The sequence below is a fragment of the Chiloscyllium plagiosum genome, unplaced genomic scaffold (assembly GCF_037043375.1).
Source record: "Chiloscyllium plagiosum isolate Xiang-an unplaced genomic scaffold, Cpla_swu_hap1 HiC_scaffold_39, whole genome shotgun sequence".
Lineage (NCBI taxonomy): Eukaryota > Metazoa > Chordata > Chondrichthyes > Orectolobiformes > Hemiscylliidae > Chiloscyllium > Chiloscyllium plagiosum.
The window spans coordinates 23,010,481-23,035,556 of NW_028270177.1; the positions used below are offsets into that span (position 1 = coordinate 23,010,481).

At 40.3% G+C, this 25,076-nt stretch overlaps 1 protein-coding gene across 5 annotated transcripts in view; it reads right to left on the bottom strand.

Moving 5' to 3' along the window:
- Positions 1-25,076, bottom strand: part of cgnl1 (cingulin-like 1) — a 145,123-nt gene that overhangs the window by 94,024 nt on the left and 26,023 nt on the right. For all 5 annotated transcript variants that reach the window (XM_043677460.2, XM_043677455.2, XM_043677456.2 and 2 more), the window contains 2 exons: positions 7,322-8,999; positions 3,070-3,149 (listed from right to left, as the gene is read on the bottom strand). In XM_043677460.2, coding sequence (XP_043533395.2) covers positions 3,070-3,149; positions 7,322-8,974 — 1,733 coding nt within the window. In that variant the 5' untranslated portion in view covers positions 8,975-8,999. The remainder of the gene's footprint in view (positions 1-3,069; positions 3,150-7,321; positions 9,000-25,076) is intronic.

A 25,076-nucleotide genomic window follows, 5' to 3' on the forward strand; every position in this document is an offset into this window, starting at 1 on the left:
TGACTCTGTAGGAAAATGCTCGTAAGCAGATAGCACAAAGGTGTCATGATGCTGCTGGCATTACATCAAATGGAAGTGGGCTAATTGCAAACTGTAATTTCAGTGCCAAATTTCAGGGTAAAAAAATTGTACATGGATGCTGAGATAGTTGACTTCGGCCAAGACAGCAGTTGATCATCGCAATTTAACTCCACATCGCTTGGTTATGGCAGGTGAACAAATAAACCAGCCAAGGTTCCAACTACTGATGTTTTTTATTCACTGTTGCCAGAAATTGTGGGGATATGACACCAACTGCTGAAACCCACTATCATGGTTCACCATCAATAAATGGACATCTGTGCAAGATTGATGGCTGTCATCTCTTATGAAACTGCGCCCTACCATCAAGAAAGGGCTGGATACTTGGAGGAAAAATGCTGGATGACTCAACAACATTGTTCAGAATTTTTGACAGCGAATCTGGTTTCAGAGTTGGATATATCATCATTGAATTTCCAGTTAGAGATATTTCTTATTCTTATTAAAAAGAATGACAAATCATTTCATATACATCAATAAATAGACATATACCAATGAATGAAAAGCTGCAAACGTACTGTACATGGAAGTGTGCAGCCTACTTCTCTCAGCTTATAAGTCACTTAATTCCATTATACAAAATTAATTATTGAAAACAGAATTCTCGTTTGTTGTAATCGTTACAATAATACCTTTCATTTGTACAACACCCATAACTTTCACAACAACATTACAGAACAAGCTTTGCACTGAGTTGAATAAGGAGATAAAAAGTCAGATTGGTCCCAGTGGTAGTTCCTAAGGCACATCATAAAGAGAACAGAGGTAGAGAGGTTTAGGAATGAATTACAGAGCTTACAGTCAAAATAATTGGCAACACAGCCACTAATGTTATAACAATTAAAATCAGAGATGGGGATGAGGCCAGAGTTGAGGCCACCAAGAGACTTTCAAACAGGATGAGGATTTTGAAACTGGGGAGTTGTGAACCAGGAAACAATGTAGTTCAGCTAGCACCAGGATAATTAATGAAGGGGGAACTTGGCGAGAGTTGGGACACTCACTGATTGTTAAAGTGTTGCTTAACCTCACCCTTAAAAGTTCTAGCTCTAATTTTCAAGCAATAAACCTTAGTCTTAAGACTTGAGGAAAGTCCTAGTCTAGATTCCCCAATGAGCAGTGTAAATGAAAAGGAACAATTTCTATCAGTTCCCAATATAGTTTGGGAGATAGAAAATAGGAGCAAGAATAGGCCATTTGGCCCTTTGAGCTGAAAATGTGTTGCTGGAAAAGCGCAGCAGGTCAGGCAGCATCCAGGGAACAGGAGAATCGACGTTTTGGGCATAAGCCCTTCTTCAGGAATTTGGCCCTTTGAGTCTGCTCCACCATTCAACATGATCATGGCTGATCATCCAACCTGTTCCCCTATTCGCCCCATTCTCTTTGATCCCTTTAGACCCACGAGCTAAAACTTTGATCAAATCATCCCTTAAACCTCTAAATTCCATTACGTTATGCAGTCCTCCCTTGAGTAATCTGTTCTTACCCAAATTAAACTCTTCAAACCCAAGTATCACTTTAGCAAACCATGCTGCACTTTTCCAAGGGTCAACAGCCTTAATTGAGAACTTATGAGAGTCAGGCTGGAACATCTGCAATGTTCTCAGCTAGATCCTCCAAAACCTCAGGAATTCCAAGCGCTCCTAGGGATTTGTTCTTATTCATTGCCATTATTTGTTGTTAATTTTCTGATATTAATTTATGGTGAAGAAAGCGGTGTCATCAGTAACCTGGTAGCACAGAGTCTGGGGAACAGGTGAGTCTCATGGTTAAAGAATTCATAATGGGAGAGAGGAGAGAAATTGAAAGAAAATGTAAATTCAGGGTTAGGATATAGTCTGATCTTTAGGGGAAATATTATCTTTCTTGTGAGGGAGAGATAAATGACAGAAGAAATAGAATGGGTCTCAATCTTAGTGACAAAAAAGTTCAGGAGATCTTTCCACTTCTTGTAGGAGGGATGTGCGTTGAAATGAAGGGAGAAGGCTTTATGAAGAAAAATAGTTGGCAGTGGAGAAATGCAGCAAGGATTACCTTTATAAATTAGGATAAACCTGTAAAAGAGTGAACAGAGGAGAACAAGACCCAGATATGCTTTAGGTAGTCCAACCAGACCTGGCAATGAATACTGCACCAGAGATTCCAAAGCCTGAGATGAGGAATATACTAAGGAGAGTGATCAAAGATGAGAGAAAGAAACGGTCTTATTGGGCACAAAGGCAAAGCCGAGGGTACGATTTGACTGAACTGAAGAAATGTCATGATAAATGGAAAGCCAGAGGATGGACAGTTGGGTATTTTTTAAATGCAGTTGTGACTTTCATTGCTTAATTCAAAATATTGGACAAGTCAGTGCAGAAAAATGACCCATTTGGGAGTTTTCATTTTAATAGAATTGGAAACTCAAGTGTATTCTAATAAATATTCTGCAAAAGACATAGCTACAGCCTTTGGACTAAAATGTGTAAATGGAACAGTTTAGCTGTAAGCTAATTAAATAATTTATACTGGATTAAAAAAGATACAGAACAAAATTTCGGCTGCCTCATTAAGCATTCACATTTAAGTCAAACTGTGTTGAATCTCCCCTGGCACTGAGAAGATAAGTGCCTCTGGGCTATTGAATAATTAATATTTAAGCACAGAACATTGATAAACACAGAAGACACAAATGGAAAAACAATTCCACAAACAAAAGGGACATGTACAATGGAGATAAGGAGTTTTCAAACTATTATATACTTATTATATCCCCAGCTTGTATTATTTATGTAGGACAAGCCCTCAAAAGAATAAACCATACAATCTGCCCAGACCTAAGGAAAGTCTAGCAGAGGGTGCCTTATTTCAACACTACTGCATCTATTTCTAAAATTATTTATCTTAAGCTTTAATAATATTGGGAGAATATACATTTAACTTATAAACATTAATTCCAAACTTAGATAACATGTACAACCCAATATCAGCATTGTGTTGGATACCAACCCCACTTTAAGACAGTTGTAAAGGATCTGTTTTGCAGTCTCCTCATTCATTTGTTGGTCCTTCAGAAGGTCAGGAGTTACCTTAAAAAGTTTTACAAAATTAAAATTATGATTAAGTTGGCATGCAATTTAAACAAAATTAATTTTTAATTCAGTTGGTAAACTAACATTTAGGTTAATTACTCTATATTTACATTATATTTTTTTTCAAGAGCACAATTACAGTTTCAACACAAATGTTTAGACAATGCTTCGTAAAACATTTATTACAAATATATGACAGGTCAATAACCCAAATAATCCTGTATTCCCACAAATGGCCTAGCCTAAATAAAAAATGATCTGTGATAAAAATGTTTTGATCAATAAGCCAGAAAGCCCTGCCAAAGAAGATGCTTTCACTTTCTGAAAAAAGTAAAAAAGTAAGAAATCACATATTTGGACATGTGGTATTTCTGGAGTATGAATTGCTCTAATGATCCAAATGATTAGTCTCACTGTGCAACAGTTTAACAATCTCATTTCAGGTTTCTAAAAATCCAAAACCAAAGAGCTGATGCCAGAGAAGGTGGCAATGATGTTTCACATTGATGAATCTGTACTGCTCCATGTTGAACACTATTCAGAGCAAACACTGAAGATAGCAAAGATATATAATGCAATCTGAGCAGGTGACTTGTATGTCCATTACGATAAGTGGGTTGGTAATACCAATTACCGAATTTGCTAAGTCCTTATATGCATAGCTTTCAGAGTGGCCTAATAGCAGGTGGTGAGACTTGGGGGAATAACCTATTTTGACCTCCATCTCAATCGATTATCTATCTGCTATGGATGTGTCAGCCCATGACAACACTGATGGAAGTCATCAATGCACAGTCCTTGTGGGACCAAGCACTGTTTTCACAATGAGAATGCCCACCACTGTATTGTGTGACACGACTGCCATGCTAAATGGAATTGGTTAACAACAGAGCTAAATTTTAAAATTGGGCAGCTAAGGACACAGCAGAACTATATGCCACAACAATAATGGCCTGGCATATCCCTCACTACTGTATCTTTACTGAGCCAGATGACTAGTGCTGGTTCAATGAGATGTATAGGACAGCATACTCTGTTAGTGCAGTTCTGTCTGGGTAGCCGAGACATCTGCATGGGTAACATGAGTCGCTCTCTTCAGGAAATCCTGCAGAATGGAAAAATTGAGCAGCCGAACATTTAATGGAAAAAGTACAAAAGTCTGTTTGTTAATAGGTCACATATTTGATTTATTGGGGCACAGTCAATTGACTTACATCATAAATTAGCCTGGAAATGAGAGGCAAGATGTGATACCTCGAGTGTTATTGGCAATTCTACCCTAGTTCTGAATGCTAGCTTCAGGATCATCTGATGTTACCAAATAGCAGGAGATACAACTGGTGGGATAGTAGTGAGTGTGGCCGGTCTCTGTCTGGTTTCCAATGTGCTTCTTTAATCTTTTGCATGAAAGTCTTTGCGAGAAAAGCACTAAAACAATCCCTATTTGAGCAACAACTGCATGGCAGTGAATTAAGTGAGCTGTTGAGCTTCAAGGAATTACTTCAAGTTCCTTAAATGGGGGGGGCCGCTGAGGGTGCTGTGGGAACAGAAGAAATTAAAATTTTACAAGATCAACCCTACCATCCCCATCAGCCATCATTGGCAAGTGTAGATGAAATGTCTTTATAATGGAGCTCTCGTCCAAACTGCACTATAGTGCACCACAGACACCAAACAAGGTCACTACAATTGTGTGATGCATAGAGCTAGCAACCCCAATACAGGTCTATTTAAGATCCTAATAACATTGGCAGCAATCAACAAACTTGAAAGTGGGGGAAGAGAAAGGCATATTTGCCAAGATTCAAACACACTCCTGAACACTACTCACTGGTACTCAACTGTGTACCACATGGTGTTAATAGTTGAGTCAGGCTGATACTTAAAGAATAACAACTTGGGCAAGGAAAAGAAGGCTCACCTTTATCTAAGAAACTGCTGTGGGTAACTTTGAAAAGATCAGTTACGGAATGAAAATTCATAATTAATGAGATTCTGTGCTTACGAATTCAGGCAAATGTAAACTACGGTTATACTGTTAGGTGAGATTATTTGTTACTCATTTATTGTTGAGCAAAGAAAGGACATGCTGTCAAAGCTTTTTGACCTGGCTTTCATCAGGACTGGTGCAAGAATGCCAAATTTAAAAAGGAAGAAAGAAAGAATAGTTGGCAAGGTACTTGTGATTGGTCAAGGCATCGCCATGGAGAATGTAGCAGAGAACTATCAATCCCCACACTTTTATTTCATTCAAAAAAGACATAAAGACTGATAAATTTCTTTCTCCTGTAGAGAACAGATAGATCCCTGTCAATGAATATAGGTAGCTGCCAGTAAGCATGAGTGAGGCACATTTCATGCTCAACTGATCATCTTAAATAGGGTGCAAGTGTAATTCTTAGCAGGCGGAGGATTTCTTAGCAATTGCAGAATCCTCTAATGCAAGACATTAGTTTTGCAGACTCAGGCTGGTTGGGTACAGTCAGTCCTCTGTTCACTGCGAACAGCCAAAGTGACTTGCTGTTTGATATGAGCCTCTAGTCATTGAGAAGTCTGGCCTATGTGCCTGGCATTAAACCAGTATCTACCACATTACTCCCTCGTGAGAGGCAGAATATCTTTGCAAGTTGACAGCAGCATAAGTTTGTGGAAAATACCACTCAAGCTGCTACTGTAGAGTTACACCATGGAACATAAGATTTACCTGTTAGCCAAACTTTTGTGATACTCTACAGCATTCAGGGATGACCTAAATCCTCAAATTTAACTATTTTGCATGAAATTGTGAAAGGCACTGGGGAGGCAATAGCCTAGTGGCATTATTACTAGATTAATAATCCATAAACTCAGTGAATATTCTGGGGACCTGGGTTCAGATGCCAGATGGTGGAATGAGCTGCCAGAGGAAGTGGTGGAGGCTGGTACAATTGCAACATTTAAGAGGCATCTGGATGGGTATATGAATAGAAGGGTTTGGAGGGATATGGGCTGGGTGCTGGCAGGTGGGACTAGATCTGGTCGGCATGGACGGGTTGGACCGAAGGGTCTGTTTCCATGCTGTACATCTCTATGACGGTATGACTAATTAAGGGTCTAACGATTTCAGAAAAACCCATCTGATTCATTCATGTCCTTTAAGTGAAGGAAATCTGTCATCCTTGCGTGGTCTGGCCTACATTTGACTCTAGATCCACAGCAATGTGGTTGACTCTCAGCTGTCCTCTGGACATTTAGGAATGGGTGGTAAATGCTGGTCTAGCCAGAGACGCCCACATTCCGTGAGTGAATAAAAAAATCCGAGTCACAGCAGCACAGGCCAATTTTTCCTCAAAAATCCTAAAGGAGTCACGTATTAAATTGATGTTGGAAGGCACATCCCTTTCTATGGGGCAGTATTTAAGGTGCCACATTCTAACTTGGTTTTATTTTTAAAATGTAACAATAAATCCAGCAATCCATTTGCCATATATTACAAGAACCCATCAGTTCACAATGGCTGAAATAAACGCAAAATACTGAATATTGCTAGAGGAGATGTGAAATAAAAATGGATAGTGCTGAAGATACTCAGCAGGTCCGGCAGCATCTGTTAGAAGAGAAACAGAATTAACATTTTGAGTCCAATTTGGCTCAGTTCCAAAAAATAATTATTTTGGGCAGAAACATCAATGCTGCTTCTCTCTTCACACAAGCTGCCAATTTCACCAGAGCTTTCTGTTTTAGATCTCAATGACTATTAGATTAGATTACTTACAGTGTGGAAACAGGCCCTTTGGCCCAACAAGTCCACACCGACCCGCCGAAGCGCAACCCACCCATACCCCTACATTTACCCCTTCATCTAACACTACGGGCAATTTAGCATGGCCAATTCACCTAACCTGCACATCTTTGGACTGTGGGAGGAAACCGGAGCATCCAGAGGAAACCCACGCAGACACGGGGAGAATGTGCAAACTCCACACAGTCAATCGCCTGAGGCAGGAATTGAACCCGGGTCTCTGGCGCTGTGAGGCAGCAGTGCTAACCACTGTGCCACCGTGCCGCCCACAAACTATTCTGACAGACATTCAACATTTGTCACGACTTCATTCTTATGGTAACTGGAAAAATAAATTGTCCATTAAAAAAATAAAATTGTTTTTTATGTTTACAGCTCTAAGGTTTACCTGCGTGTCATGATCACAGGCAGATTGGTTTGTTTGAGCAGGAGGTTTTAAATTATGTTTCCTGATTTCAAAAAAGGAAGGTGCTGTTTTAGATGTTCTTATTTGTGTAACAGGAGTTACTGTCTCCTTTTTGGCTTCAGGTTTATTGATCACACCTACAGAGAGTGTGGAAGATCTACCAGACATTCTGTCACGATGTTCACGAGTATCTGCAGCATCCAATTCAGTCTGACCTAGACTCTTCGTAAAGCCATAACCCAGGTTTCCTGTAGGTTGGGTTTGACAACTGCCAAGACTACCAGTGGATGAAGCATAATTGGCTGGCTCGTTGTCACTGGAAGCAGAGTTCCATAAACTTTGTGAAGTAGCATTTTTACGACTCAATTGAGATGGTCTCAACAAATGTTCATTTAATATTCCAGTCTTTTTACTATATTGGTCTAGGTAAGCAGAATTATCTTTTGACCTGTGTGGAAAAGCACTATCCGCACTTCGGGATCGTTTTCTATCTTCTGGGTCAATCCGGTTTCTCCTTGCAGACCTACCACGCCGATGCTGTCCACCCTTTCCATCAAATTTATCAATCAATTCATCCACTCCAGGAATGGGACCAGAGTCAATATCACGACCAGTGCCTGGAAAAAATGGAATGTATCTTCTGTTTTCATGACGGTTTACATTTTCAGCAGAAAGCTCTTCATCTGGATCATCCAGCCATCCGAACTTGAATGAAGGATTTATCTTATCTGAGCTTGCTGACGTCGGAGTTGATGATGATGACCACCGTGACCTAGAAACATCAATACCTCTTCCAGATGAATCTTGGCGGCGCAAAGGAAGCAAATCTGGTCGTGTTCTCCGTGAATCGCCTGAATCAGGACTGGTGTCATTTTGACATCTTCTATTGTTATTCAGTGTATCCACTTTTCTACTGGTAGACCCAGTAGTCTTCTTGGTAGCATCTTCCATTGCTCTGGACTTAATGAAATCACTTTTATCATCATTGGTCTTTGTTGAACTCGATGGTCTAATATCTAACTTATCTGAAAATTTGGGCAAATGATGAAAAGATTTGTCTTCACTCCTCTCTGATGACTTGCTACTAACCAAACTTTGTTGACTGGTACCTTTCAAGAGGTTCTTATCAGGATCATATGGCTTCAGAATTTCGGGATGTTTTTGGAAGTTCAATAAACTACTTGCTTTTGTGTGCTTTTTATCAACCTCAATCTTTGAGGTGTCTGTTACTGGAAGAGGCAGCTGTGTATAAGATGGCTTCTGTGGATTGAAATACGGATGTTCTGGATAGATAAAATGGCCATTGTTGGAGTGCATGTTTCTTTGTAGCTCTGCAGAGGAATCAGAACATGCTTTGAAACCACCCTGAGACAAAGTTTGATCAAGGCAGCCGTTCTCAGCTGGAGGCTCATACATTTGCAGGTTTCCTTCCTGGCTGCTGTTTAACACTACATATGGCTGTCCATCAATCCCCTGCACCCTAATGCTGACACCATAGGATCCTGATTTGTTTGGGGCAGTCCGATATTTTTGTTCCTGGGAAGATTCTTCTTGAGCATCTTGAATAAACCGGATTTGGATTCCGTAATCTCGCTGCATTTGTTTGTTTGGAACAGCACCAATGTAAGGCTCCATTTTTCGCGATTCGAAGGTCAATAAACTGCAATTTGGAAAATAATCTAATTAGTAGTTAATAAAACAAAATGAGCACTTAACTAATTCATGAGAAATTTCAATTACATTGCAAAACATTCCCAAGTATTTTATCGGAGGAGGAAAAGGACAGGAGGTGGGAAAATAGAGTTCCGGCAGCTAACTTGAGATTTTGCTTAGAAGAGGAGTTATGATGAGCTTATTTTCAGAATGAGAAGAATAGCATGGTGGATTAATTTAAATCAAAAAATCCAGAACAAATTGACGGCTGTAACTGTTGAAGGTACAGCCAGCAGCTCATAAGCAAAGACACAGGACAGGTAGCCCAACAGAAATGAAGTGGTAGGGGGTGCAAACTGAGGGATAGGGTTGAAACGAATTGAAGAATTAGGGTGGTGCAATGGGAACAATGATTAGAATCTTGAAATCAGCACTGCAAGGGGTCAGTGGAGATCCGAAAAACATGGGCAATAAAGGGGCTGAAGGCAGCATGGAAGAGGATGTGATGGGTGGAAGCGCAGATGGAGCACCAACAAGTACACAACTGAAAAAGGTGACACAAGAGATGGGACAGCAAGAGATAACATTTTCAGCACTGGAGATAGTTTGTGTGAGATATGCTGAAGCAGATATCCTTAACTACTGACTGACGTACGATTATACACTCAGCTTTGAAGTAAAACATGTAGTTAATGTTTCAAATCCAATATGACTCGCCTACAGAACTGAAAGAGAGTTATATTGGGATTGAAACATTAACTTACTTTCTCTCTCCACAGATGCTGCCAGACCTGCTGAATTTCTCCAGCACTTTCAATTTTCATTTCAGACTTCTGGCATCCAAACACTGGATTGTTCAATCTATGCTTTGATGTGAGAATATAGCTGACAAGAGGGGTGAAATAAGGTACAAAAAGAACGAAAATATCTGATCTGAACCAAGGAGGTGACCTTGGACTTGTCAAGGATAAATCTGGAGAAAGTTCTGATCTCTCCAAATTGACAGTCACAAAAACAGAGCCACTTGTGAGGTGAACAATGTAAGGGTGTGTCAACAAAATAACAGAGAAGCCGTCGCCATGTCTAAGTTAAAAATCACACAACACCAGGTTATAGTCCCACAGGTTTATTTGGAAGCACTAGCTTTCAGAGCGCTGCTCCTTCATCAGGTAGCTTACCTGATGTTGAGAGATTTTTAAATTTGTCCACCCCAGTCCAACACCGACACCTTCACATCATGGTTTCCATATCTATGGGCAATGTTGTCAGTGAGGAATGTGAAAAGCTCAATAATATAACACATGTAACTGATTGTAACTGAGGTGTGAAACCACTGAACTGGTTACTGTAGTTCAGGACAATAAGAACGGAACCAATTAGAAGTGATGATGAGATAGGTAGTGAGACCAGGCATTTCTCAAGTCACAAAGCACATAAATGATTCCAAACTGTGTAATACAGACTGGTGGAGGATAGAATGCACAACTGTTTTAGGGAGTAGTTGAAGATGTCAGCAAACTTTGAAGTACGGGGCTCAGCAAAGTTTGATCACAATGGGTCGCTGGTAAAATTGATCAAAGGACTGACTAAAATAACTGACCAAGTCTTTTAGCCTATTTCCATTACAACCCTGAGTACTAAACAGCTTAACAGTTATTTCCTTTCCTTCCTCTTTAAAGCCATCGACTTAATCTTCAAACAACATGAAATGTAATGCTGCTCAGAAGGAAACAACAACTTAAACTGGTGAATGGTGAAGACAGAGGCAGCTAAGCAGTTGGACGGGGGTAGGGTAGTGGAGTCAAAAAAGTAACCAGTGTAATAATCAATCCTATTTGAAAGGTCACTGTATTAGATACAAGAATTTAAAGTATGCTATTTTAGGAAACTCTACTAAATAATGAATTAACGGCGGCAGAATGTTCTACTTAATAAACAAATAATATTTATTTCAATTCAATAATTCATTCAGACTAAAGGCATTCTCAGTACCATTACTCAAGTTCACTGAAGCATCTTATTTAGGTGAAGTGAATAGAGGTGAATAAACATCAAATGAGGAAGCAAGAGACAGTGATAACCATGAAGACTTGGATAAATTCAAAATCCAGCAACGGACTAAAAAAAAGAGACAGAAATAAACTGAATGCAAACTAGCAAGGAATGTAAAAAAGCTGACATTCACAGTTTCTTTAAACATCTAAAAAGAAAAAGAGAAATCAAAGTGAACATAAACCCCTTAGAAATTGAATCTAGGGAGATAGTTATGCGGAATAAGGAAATAGCAGAGGAGTTAAACAAGCTTTATGGTGGAAGACAATTTGAACATCCCATTAATACTGAAGAATACGGGGAGGAATTAAGTACTGTACCATTATAATCATTAGAGAAGTAATATTAGATAAACTAATAGAGCTAAAAGCAGATAGTCTCCCTGGCCCTAATGGCTTACATCCTCGGACCCTAAAAGAAATATCTACAGAGATATTGGATGTGTTGGTCATAATATTCGAAAAATCCTTGGATTCTGGAAAGCTACCAGAGGATCGAAAGACTGCCAATGTGAACACCTTTTCAAAACAGGAGGGGTGCAAAAAGCATAAAACCACAGTCCAATTAGCCCACAGTTATTGTTGGAAAAATACAGAATTCTATTATTAAGGAAATAGTAGCAGCACAAAAGGGAAAATCATGTCTGACTAATTTATGAGAGGTTTTTTCAAGTTTTCCACAATGGAGAAAGGGAAACTAGTAGGTGTGTTGTATTTGGACTTTAGAAGGTTTTTGACAAGGTACCTCACAAAGGTTAAGTCATAAGACAGCAGCACATGGTGTTGGATGCAGTATATTGGCACAGATAGAGAATTTGCCAACGGGCAGGAACAGCAAGTGGGATAAGGTTTTTTTTCCCCCAGTTTAGTGATCTGTAATCAGTGGGGTCCCACAGATATCAGTGGTAGGACTCCCTCTGTTCACAATATATGTTTTGACTTGGAGAAAGAAAACGAATGTACTCTAGCCAAATTTGCAGACGACACAAAAATAGATGGAACGGCAAGTTGCAAGAAGGATACAAACATTTGACAGAGAAGCTGGAATTCTATCCATTGTAATTTAGAAGAATGAAAGGTGAGCTAATTGAAACATACAGGGATCTTAAGGGGCTTGACAGGATAATTGCTGAGAGGAGAGACTAGGACCAGAAGCATAGTCTCAGGATTGAAGGGTGCCAATATAAGACTGCAATGAGGAGGAATTTCTTCTCTTAGAAGGACAAGTGTCTTTGGAATTCCTTTCCAAAGAGAGCTGTGAGGACAGAGGCCTTGTGTATATTTAAGGCTGAGATAGATATTTTCTAGATCAGTTGGGGAATCAAAGGTTGTAGGGAATAGTAACATGAGGAATGTTGGATCAGCCAAAATCCTATTGAATGAATGAGCAGTCTCAATGGACCGAATGGCCTACTGCTGTCCCTTCTGGCAGCCTATCATCACTTTCTAAGGAGAATGAGGGATGGGTCAGTGGTTGCCTAGCCAGCATCACCAACATCCTGTGACTGAATAAATAAAACAAAAACTCAGCACCTCTTATAAGTGTCATATGTTCTAGCCCTTTTTCTACGTGAATACATTAATTTAATATAATTATACGAACAGGTGAGCACTGGTTCCCAGGCTTGTCAGATTAGGATATCCAAGAACTTAAAAATCAGAACATTATGTGAAGAAGAAAGTTTTACAAAGTTTTTTTCATCTCACATTCTTTGCCATAACTTATTTCTTACAGCCAATCACATTTTCTGTCTAGTTCCAGTTAACTTCAATGACTGACCACCTTCCTTCTCTGCTGAAAAATGTGTTGCTGGAAAAGCGCAGGAGGTCAGGCAGCATCCAAGGAGCAGGAGAATCGACGTTTCAGAATTCCTGAAGAAGGGCTTATGCCCGAAACGTCGATTCTCCTGCTCCTTGGATGCTGCCTGACCTCCTGCGCTTTTCCAGCAACACATTTTTCAGCTCTGATCACCAGCATCTGCAGTCCTCACTTTCTCCTTCTCTCACAAACAACATTCTGGGGGCTTACTACTGTTCAGAAACTGAACTGGACTGGTCATATGAATACTGTGGCTACAAGAGCAGGTCAGAGGCTAGGATACTGCGGTGAGTAATTCACCTTCTGACTCCCCAAAGCCTGTCCACCATCTACAAGCCATAAGTCAGGAGTGTAATGACACAAACTACACTTGCCTGGATGGGTGCAGGTCTAACAACACCCAAGAAGTTTGACACTATCCAGGACAAACTAGGTGTCACTTGATTGGTACCACATCCACAAGCATCCACTCCCTCCACCACTAACATTCAGTAGCAGCTGTGTGCCATTGATAAGATGCATTGCAGAAATTCACAAGTTTCCTGGACAGCACTTTCCAAAACCAGAACCACTACCATCTTGAAGGACAAGGGCAGTAGGTACACCACCACCCGCAAGTTCCCCTCCAAGCTACTCACCGGCCTGACTTGGAAATATATCACCATTCCTTGACTGTCGCTTGGTCAAAATCCTGGAACTCCCTAAAGGCACTAGAGGGTTACCCACAACAAATGGACTGCAGTAGTTCAAGGTGGCAGCTCACCACCATCTTCTCAAGGGCAGTTAGGGTTAGGCAATAAATCCTGACCCAGCCAGCACTGTCAATGTCCACTCACTGAATAATGGAAAAAAATAAGCAAGCCAGCAAATGGAAGGCAATTTCACAAGTAAGGAGTAGAACTGGGTGGAGTACAGGCGTTTGTCTGTAGGCCAAAGACCTGGGAGATAGTAACCTGAAGTGTTACACCATCAGCAGTGAATGGAGAATGCTCAGCAGCATGACACTATTATACTGACCATTTTGATTATTAACGGGATACAAGAACTCAACATCAAAAATTATTGACACAAAATTGCAACAAAAATGTGGTTAATGTGAAGCTAGGCTTCATAGACAAAGCAAGCACAGAAACACCATTTTAAACTTCATATTCCATTTCAATGATGAATGTTTGCAAAATGGATCTTCTCTGCATTGTTATTTTAATAAAGAATTGATAAAGACACAAATTTGGATCTCTTCATGTACTGTACTTCATCACTTTTCAAACTTTACAGGTTCTTCAGTTGCGGTAGGGTTCAGCAAATCTAAGATCAGAATCGTGTGGGATGTTTATGGGAAGTTTTGCATTACACTGGATGTCTATTTTAAAACTGCAACACCTATGACAAAAAAAATTGAATTTGTTGAGTCTACTAAACATCCACAATAGGTTCTTTGCAATCGTTTCAGTTTTACAGCAAAACACAAAAAAAACATCCTTTTTTCTTCTGTTCAGATCTGGGTAGCAAGATCAAAGATTCCTGAATCTCAGGCTAGCTTTAGAAAAATCATAAGCACATGTAGGGAAATTATAAGACTACGTGACAATCACCAAACAAGGATTTAAATCTTCCATGTAATTCATAGGGGATTTACACAGATGCTGCAAAACCCATGCAACCACATTTAACTCAAATCACCCTGTGCAAGACTGACTAGACAGGAGTAAAATGCTGCAGTTATCACTATACAACAGTTGACAAAATCAAAGGACTTCAGAAAACTTTAGTCCAAGATGATATGGACCTCTTATGTCAAAGTTCTTACATCTTTTTTCAATAGCTAACAATTGTATACTGAAAACAAAAACAATTTGCTGCAAAAAAACAAAATTGGAAATTGCAGGAATAACTCAGCAGGTCTGGCAACATCTGTGGACAGAAAGCAGAATTAATGCTTTGGGTTCAGTGACCCTTCTTCAGAAACTGAATTGTGGAGTTTTTCCCAGAAACTTCTGTTTTTGTTTCTGCTCAGCTCTTTGCTTATTGTATACTAAATATGCTTTGACACGTTCTTTTAATTCAGATTCTGGATCCCTCTGTCAGTGAGCCAAGTTTTACTAATGATGCCGTTAAATTGATGTTACAAACCAATAGTCAGCCAACATTATCTCAAACCCAGTTTTGCCTGGAACTACTCTCTATTTCCAGTCAGCCTCAATAATCTCTTTGTTTTCCGTAATATATATTTCAGTCAAAATTTTGGATATTTTGAGGGACACTGTCATGCACGATGCATGTACATAATATTTTTCCAGCTCAACATTTACAGAATTTGTATTACCACTGAAATATTAAAATCAGGATGCAGATCAGGAAAGCTTGTGACAAAGTCACAACAAACTGGCACCTTTCTATTTGGGAGGCCACTCAGAATGTGCTTGCGCATATATTCAGCTGTCAAACTAAGATAATGCTGAATATTGGCAGCTGTACGTTCACAATAACAGATTTACTGATTTCCAGCCCATCAGTATCCATCCCCCACCTCCCATTAAAGCATTCACACTGTTCTGTGTGCCAGTAACAAAATATTTTGTAGCAGTCTCACAATAATCTGCTAATTTTTAACAGAGCATGACCCACAATGTGATTAGAGTGGGAAGAGATAACTGTAGCCAAATACATCACAGTATTTTGACATATAACGATTATAAAGTTAAAACAGCAAAACAAACTGTTAAAAGCACAGAGAAATTACACATTTTCACCAGAATTAGTTTGACGAGAAGCAAAAAATACAGGCAGACCATAACAGATGTAGTGTTCCCTTTTATCCCCCTCCTAAGAAGGTGAATCCTGTTGGAAATTTCTCCAATAAACCCTCTATTTATCTTGTTTAAATGGTCAATCTAAGCTCCAAGAATTGGCAGAAAGTATGAAATGGAGAAGGGCAGGAAACTGGGCATGAGGAGTATCAGATCAGCCATGATCCTATTGAATGATGTAGCAGACCTGAGGGGCTGAATAGCCTACTACCGTTCCTATTGCTTATGGTCTTCTGGTCTGTGGTCTTACGTGAAGTACATTTTCATAGGGAGAATTAGCAGAGGATGAATAAGTAGACAACTTAGAAAATTAAGTGTCTAAATGCTGTACAGAAGCAAAGGAATCCAATGGGGTACAAATACACAAATCACTAAAGATAATACATGTAAATAAAGCCAAACAAAACAAAAACCGGGGGCACATGTCTAGATGGATAAAATTGAAAAGACAGAAGTGAAATTAAACTTGTGCAGATGCTTGATTAAAACCATGAAGTGACCATTTTGAGTCTCCGTATTTTAAACAGGAAAGAAAAAAGCAAGAAAGATTTACAAGAATGATAACAACTTCCAAGAATAATTGAATGGGCTGGAGCTCTTTTCTCTCAAAAAAAAAGCAAGACTGTGGAGTGACAAGATAGAGGTTTTTAGATTATAAAGGATTTGTTAGGATAGAAACAGAGACAACCAGAGCCAGGGGGCCATAAACATACTGCATTCCTTAATAAATCCAATAAGGAATTCAGGAGCCATTCTTTATACAGAGAGGGTTGAGATGTGGAACATGCTTCCACAAGGACTAGCTGAGGTTACAAGCCACAATACTACATTAACACAAGGGGGGCTGGATTAGAAGGATCAGTTGATGGCATTGATGAAGAAATGTCGGAGAGGCACTCACATGGAGGATATACACTGCGCAAAATCCAAACCCTCAATCAAAACACTCATCAATGAACACCTTTGAAACATTAGTTTATCTAATCCCTTTACACAATGTAACCCTTGAAGCCCTGGGTAATATTCTGACGAATCTGCTACACTCCACCCAAGGCCAACATGCCCTCAGATGCTGTGCCCAGGACTCTATCAATACACCAAATGTTGTCTCGCCATTTATGCAACTGCAACAATAATTCCTCTCCTTTATAGTCTAGTATTCTCAGTGTCATGGGTAATGCTCATTCAACCTTTGTGTATTTCTTAGACATAACAACATCATCAAGAATTCTCAAATGTCTGACAGCAATAAAATACTTCTTGAAGTGTAGTCACTGTTACAGTTTAGGAAGCACCAGAACTAACTCACACACAGTAAGATTTCATAAACAGCAATATATCCTTGATCAGAGATTTGGAAGAGGAGTCACTGTAGCAAAGAGGCAAGAAGAATTGACTGACCATGTTCTATTAAAAATGTAATGGGTTGGTGGGAATTGTTTGACAACACGATTATCATCCATGTAAGACCAGATGTTTTCAAGACTGTGTATCCAAAAACTTGCTTCCGATGAACAATCTCACAGTCAACCAAGTCTCCAAAGGAAATAAGTCGCAGCACTACTGCCTATCTTTAGCAGGCCTTTCCAGGTTTAGGTAGTGCTATCCACGTGAATGTTGGTGGAAACCAAATATTATTCTGCTCCTTGGGGAATCCTTGTTAACTTATTTTCCTTCGCTTAGTGATAGTCTTAAGTTCAGTGAATTGCCACATCTATTCTGATGTCGTCACAAAAAAAGCAAAAGAAGATTGTAAGAGTGATCATTTCATATGTACTTAAATAATTTTAGTTGAGCAATGATAAAGATATTAGGACACCAGGAAGGACTGCACTGCGCTCCAAATAATATCACAGGATATCTGACACCCAGCCCAAGGAAAGAACAAAGTCTTCAGTTAACTTCTCTACCAAATGACAGCACATACAACAGTGGTATATCTCCCAATATTACACCAGCATGTGGGCCTAGAACTTACATGATCAATTCTCTGGAACAAGATTTGAACCCAGAATCTTGACTCAGAGGGAAGAAGTGTTATCCCTGAGCAATGGTGACATTTGTGTGCTTTACAAAAATGTTTTTACCGAACAAAAATATTCTTAAGCATTTTAATGCAATTTAACAGCACTTCTTGAAGACTATTTGACGAATAAGAAGTTTTTTTTAAAACAAGATCAAACTTTGCAGAAGTACAACAGTATTTCCTACAGAGACAGGGTATTACATGATATTATTAAATATAAGTATGAGAAAACCTGCTTTAAACAAGCTAAATAATCCAAAAACAATGGCAGCAGCTGAAGCATCCTGTTTTTTTGCTGGGACTGTCAGAAGGATATGGCATATGTCAGGTCAGCTCTGAAACTATACTGCCTGATTAATATCCCTTACTTTCCCAACTAGCTGCTATGTAAATATTGACTGCCCATCAGTTCAAGGCAGAGTATTTGGCAATATTATGTCAAAGTGAAACCGAAAAGAACACTGAAACCTATTTAACTCCCAAAATGAATGCATGCAGTTCATAATAAAATTATCAAAATTGTCCACAATATTCCTTATTAATAACAGAGTTGCAAAACCACTCAGCTTAAAATTTGTGAATGAAAATAAACTGCAGCAAACTAAAATCAAAACAAAGAATTGGATGTTGGAGATCTGAAACATAAACCAAATCGCTGGAGAAACCCAGCATGGTTGGCATTATTTGCAGAAAGAAAACAGTTTACATTAAGTGCAGCTCTTAAGGGTCATGGGACTCGAAACATAACCCTGTTTTCTCCCCACAGATGTTGCCAGACCTGTTGAGTTTCTTAGGCGTTTCTGTTTTTGCTTTAAACGAATTTCACTTTTGACTCCGGTAGCAGCACAGAGGGGATCTTACCATCATCAGTTTAACTTAGTCCCAGATGATAATAGTAAAGGCGAAAACAAGTTGCATTTGAACAACTGATAATTATATGGAAACAAAATAATGAAACTGGTAATGGCAATTTAATATTTTATGCAGTAACAGTCCTGCAAATAACACATTCGAAAATCTCAGAGACTTTTATCACTCATTGTAATAATGGATGTCACATGACTTTGCTTCAAAAAGCCTTTCCCTTTGCTACAATATGGAAATCAGCATTGAAACAAAGCAATCCTGATAAATCCAGACAAGAAATTGCTATCACTTAAGACAAAATAAGACTTTTTGCACGGTCTCAGCACAATCCATGCAAACTGCAAAGAATAACTTGCATTTACATCATGGCTTCCCAAAGGTAGGGGTTACGACCCTGAATGAGTTAAAAAGCTCTGGGCCCACTCAGACACAGTCCTGTCCACATAGGGCGCCCCATCACAACTCTCACTGAAGGGTCGCAACATTCTGAAGAAGGGTCACATGAACCAAAACATTAACTCTCCATCGGTGCTGCCAGATCTGCTGAGTTCACTGAACTTAGAAAGGAAATATGAAGACAGCTAACCAAAGCCAAAGTTGGTATTTTCTGCAAAAAACAAGTTAGGGGGAAGAATTGCAGATCTGAAAGCTGAGACAGCTGAATGTGGAATCACCAAAGGAAATAAGCACCAACGCAAAAGGCCACTTGAGAGAGACAGACTCTGGGCTGAATTTCCACCTTCCGGGTGTGGAAATAGTTATAGTGAGTATGGTGAGAAAACAAGAGCAGGAATGAAAAGAAATCTTACCCTTAATTCGCGATTACTTCATTTCCATGCATTAGTATCTCTTTAAAGCCTAGAATCATTTAATCTACATCTAATTCTAACCTTCCTCTCCTCCACTAAGAAACGAGACGGTACAAATTCCTGACAGGTAAGACAAAGCGAGAATCTACAATAGGATTAGGCTTCTCTCCCTTCTGGCTTTCACTCGGCACGAGCCCCCTGCAATGTCCAAAACCATCCTCCTACTCTACCCTTCATCTACGTCACTCCATATCACCAAACCACCTGATTCACCTCACCATAATGGCTGCTCTTCCCCCACCTCAACAATTCTGCTTGTAGGGCCAGCCATGCATCTTGTGCATTAGTTATTCTGGGCATTGGTGAGACCACATCTGGACTACTGTGTACAATATCGGTAACCATATTAAAGGTTGGATGTAAAGTTTGTTGGAAGCAGATCAGAGAAGGTTTACAAGGCTAATCTCCAGAATATTGGTGATTGTTTTAGGAGAAAACATTTGGACAGGTTAGGGCTTGCATATTTTTTCCATATTCACTTTTGGGATGTGGGTGTCTCTGGTTAGGCTAGCATTTTTTGCCCATCCCTAATTGCCGAGAGGGCAGGTAAGAATCAACCACGTTGCTGTGGGTCTGGAGTCACATATAGGAGGAGAAAGTGAGGTCTACAGATGCTGGAGATCAGAGCTGAAAATGTGTTGCTGGAACAGCGCAGCAGGTCAGGCAGCATCCAGGGAACAGGAGAATCGACGTTTTGGGCATAAGCCCTGGAGATTCTCCTGTTCCCTGGATGCTGCCTGACTTGCTGCGCTGTTCCAGCAACACATTTTCAGCTGGAGTCACATATAGGCCGGGTAAGGATATCCTTTCCTAAAGGACATTAGTCAACCAGATGAGTATTTCCAACAATTGACAATTGTTTCATTATCATTAGACCCTAATTTCAGATTCCTTGTTAATTTTAAATTCCACTATCTGCCATGGCGGGATTTGAAGCTGAATCCCTGGAACATTAGCTGAGTTTCTGGATTAACAGGATAGTGATAACACCACTAAGCCGTCTACGGAGTTCAAAAGAGTAGAGGGAACCTGATGGAAATATACAAGAATCTGCCAGGTTATGACAGGGCAGATGCCTTGTCTAATGGAAGGTCATTATTTAAAAACAAGGGTTTTTTTTTTATTATGATTACGTTACAGTGTGGAAACAGGCCCTTCGGCCCAACAAGTCCACACCGACCCGCCGAAACGCAACCCACCCATACCCCTACATTTACCCCATACCTAACACTACGGGCAATTTAGCATGGCCAATTCACCTGACCTGCACATCTTTGGACTGTGGGAGGAAACCGGAGCACCCGGAGGAAACCCACGCAGACACGGGGAGAACGTGCAAACTCCACACAGTCAGTCGCCTGAGGTGGGAATTGAACCCGGGTCTCTGGCTTGTTTATTGAAACAGAGACATGATCATATTTATTTCCCCAACGATTGCAAGTCTTTTGAAAACTCTTCCTGAAATGGCAGTGGAAGCAGAGACCTTGTATATTTCTAAGGTGAATAGATTCTTATTAAGCAAGGGGGTGAAAGGTTGTCAGGGGTAGACAGGGATAAGGTTTGAGATTATAATCAAATAAATCAATATCTTCTTGGATGGTGCAGCAAGTTCGAGGGGCTGAATGGCCTTCAGGTCATATTGCCAGCTGTTGGGCAGCTCCACGTGGGAATCATCATCCCAACAACTGACTTCTGCTTCCAACGTATTCACGTTCACAAATATCGACACACACGCTTTCATATGTTTATGGACAGGATGCTTCTGAGTTGACTTCAATGATGTGTTACAGAGTGCCAGTGCCTGTGTTTGAGCTTGTTTTATAGCACAGAAAGTGGGAGAGGCTGGTGGAGAACAATGAGTACCCAATCAGACCAGGATAGGCACCGTGCAGGAGGCAGTGCTGACAAGTACTGCAATTTCTGACCAGGCAAGCCTGGGTCTGATCACGTGGCTTTCTTTACTAATCAGCAGGAAAATGGGTCACCCCCCCCTTCGCCAGCAGCACCAGATTCCTGGCCTGGAAGCAGGGAGTCAGCCTGCTCTGTCCCTTTGAGACATACTCAATGTCAAGCACCACAGTGTGAGGGTTGTTCCTGGCTTGCAGCATCTGGGGAGTTCCTGCTGTGCAGCTTTAAGTATGGGCTGGAAGGTCCCGGCCATGGTGACACTTGTATTGCTCACCATACAATTCTCTGAGAAACATGATCAATTTCTCAGCTGTCTAGATCATGAGAAAATTCACTGAGAACTATGACAGTAACATTCACCATCACACTAACAGCAAATGGGACAGTACCCCCTTATATTTCAATCAGCATCTTCCAAGTCCTTTTTAAGACTTACAAAGCCCAAATAACATTTTGGCAACTTCTATCATACTCCTTAGTTTTATGATTTAGATTTGGCAAGTATGGCATTTCAGATGCCAAGTGGCATCATCAGTAACCTGGTGAAAAAGAGTTAGTAAAATTCTTTCAGAAGTGTCAGCAAAAAATAGTCCAAGGATTTGCCTTGCAAACCAAACCAATCAATGCATCACTGATTAAAACATCAGAGAGAATAGTGGACAACCTGGTGTTGTTTATCTTGAGTAATACAGATTCAAAGATCCTTCCATTTGCTCTCACAGATTCAGAATAATAACAAGGATTCCATTTCTTTAACACAAAGTTCTAGAAACTTGAGGAAGGTAAAGAAAAATCTCATTGAAAAGCCAATGCTACTAAGTGGTTACTGCATGACAAACATTTGCAAAAATCAAGCAACACAACTTGCTTTGTCCTAGCCATCAAATCAGCACAACAACCTAAAACTCTAAGACCATAAATTTTAGGAGCAGAATTAGGCCAGTCAGTCCATCAAGTCTTCTCCACCATTATATCATGGTTGATATATTTCCAAACCTCATAACTCTTGATCCCCTTACTAATCAAGAACCTATCTGTGTCTTAAATACATTCAATGACTTGGCCTCCACAGCCATCTGTGACAATGAGTTCCACAGATTAACCACCCTCTGGCTGAAGGAAGTACTCCTCATCTCAGTTCGAAAGGACTGTCCCTTCACTGAGGCTGTACTCCAAGATCCTAGCCCTCCTCCTAGTGGAGACATAATCTTTCACGTTCACTCTAACCAGGCCTCTTAACATTCTGTGAGTTTTAATCAGATCCCCCTTCATCTTTCTAAATTCCATTGAGTAAAGATCCAGAATCTTCAGCTGCTCCTCATATGACAAACCTTTCATCTCCAGGATCATTCTTGTGAACCTCCTCTAGACAACCTTCAATGTCAGCACACTTCTCCTTAGATACAGGGCCCAAAATGGCTCACAATATTCCAAATGCATTCAGACCAGCGCCTTACACAACCTCAACAGTACATTTTTGCTCTTACATTCTAGCCCTCTTGAAATGATGTCAACTTTGTTTTCCTAACCACCAAATGAACCTGTATGTTAACCTTATAAGAATCCTGAACTAGGACTCCTAAGTCCCTTTGTGCTTCAGATTTCCATTGAGAAAGCCTTTCTACCTCTCTATTCTTCTGAACAAAATGCATAACCTCACACTTTCCCACACTCCACCTGACATTTCTTTCCCCCTTCTCCATGCAAGTCCATGTCCTTCTGCAGCCTTACCACTTCCTCAACAATGACCTGTCCCGCCATCTACCTTTGTGTCAATTGCAAACTTCGCAACAATTTCCTCAGTTCCTTCATCCGGACCATTAATTTTAACATGAATATTTATGGTGTCAACATTGACCCTTCCCGAACTATTATTGGCTGCCATTCTGAAAAGCACTCCTTCATCTCACCTCTCTGCCTTCTGCCAGTCAACTAATCCTCTATTGACGCCAGTATCTTGCCCTAACACCATGGGCTCTTATCTTACTTAGCAGCGTCCTGTGCAGCACCTTGTCAAAGGCCTTCTGGAAATCCAAACAGATTACATTCACTTCTCCTTTGTCTAACTTGCTCATTACAGATTTGTCAGGCATGGCCTCCCCTTAATGAAACCACGCTGATCCAGTCCTCTGGGACGTCTCGGACTCCAGTGATTCTCGAAAAATCACAATATCTCATCCAACCTCGTCAGCTATTTCCTTCAGAACTCTGGAATGTAGCTCATGTGGTCCAAATTATTATTCAACTTCAGACCTTTCAGCTTCTCCAACAACTTCTCATTAGTGATGGCCAGGACATTCACCTCTGCCCCTTGACTCTCTTGATCTTCTGTAATGCTGTTGGTCTTCCACTGTGAAAACTGATGCAAAATACCTGTTAGGTTCCTCTGCCATTTCTTTGTCCCCATTATGACTTCTCCCGCCTTATTTTCCAGCAGTCCAATGACCATGCATGCCTCTCTCTTACCTTTCAGATATCTAAACAACAACTGTTGCAATCTTCCTGTGTATTACTAGCTGGATTACCCTCATATTTCATCTTCTCCCTCATGTTTTTTTTAGTTATCCTCTGCTGATTCTCAAAGGCTTTCCAATCCTCTAGCTTCCTACTAATCTCCACCACATTGTATGCTTTTATGCTGTTCCTGACTTCCCTTGTTAGCCATGGTTGTCTCATCCTCCCCTTAGTATGCTTTTTCTTCTTTGGGATGAATTTCTGCTGTGCCTCCCGAGTTATCTCCAGAAACTCCTGCCATTGCTTCTCCACCATCTTCCCTGCCAGGTTTCCCTTCAATTAACTCTGGGACAGCTCCTTCCTTTGTATTATCTTTCCTCAATTATAATGCCATTATATCCGATTTCAGCTTCACCCTGTCAAATTGTAGGGTGAGGTCAATGCCCCTAGGGGGCTTCTTCATCTTCAGCTCCCTAATCAAGTTTGCCTCATTACACATCACTGAATCCAGAATTGCCTGTTCCTTGGTAGATTCTACCACAAGCTGCTCCAAAAACACCATCTTGTAGATATTCCACAAATTCCTTTGCTTGAGATCCGTTTTGAAGTCCCCCACGATTATCGCAATGGTGCCTTTCTTACATTTTTTTAATTTCCTGATTTATTTTCTTCCCCACATCCTGACTACTGTCTGTACACAACTTCTATCATGGTCTTTTTCTTTTCCGGTTCCTTAGCTCTACCCAAGCAGATTCTACGACTCTCTATCATTTCTTGCTATCAATTTAATTTCATTTCTTACTAACAAGGCAACTCCGCCCTCTCTGCCCATGTGCCCGTCCCTTTTACAGGTTGTACATTCGTGATCATTTAGTTCCCAGTCCTCATCTCCTTGCAGCCACGTCTCTGGGGTACCCATAACATTATACCTGCCAACTTCAATCTGCACTGCAAGCTCATTTACCTTGTTGCATACACTGCATGCTTTTAAGCAAAACACCCTCAGTTCTGTGTTGACTGCCCCTTCTTCTCATAGTTGGCCCCTTATTTGCTGTGCTTGAAGTTAGATTCTTGACCTGTTGCATGCTCTCTGTCCTATTACTTATTCTGGAAATTTTAACATCTGCTGAGCCCACCCTTCCTCAGTTAATTCTTTCCATAATCTTTCTGTGATACTTCTGAACTCCTACAAAATCCGAGACACTTCAATTTGAAATGCCAACTGTAGAAGTGGAAAAGGAATGTAGTGGTAGATGGTAAGCATTCTAGAGCATACTTCA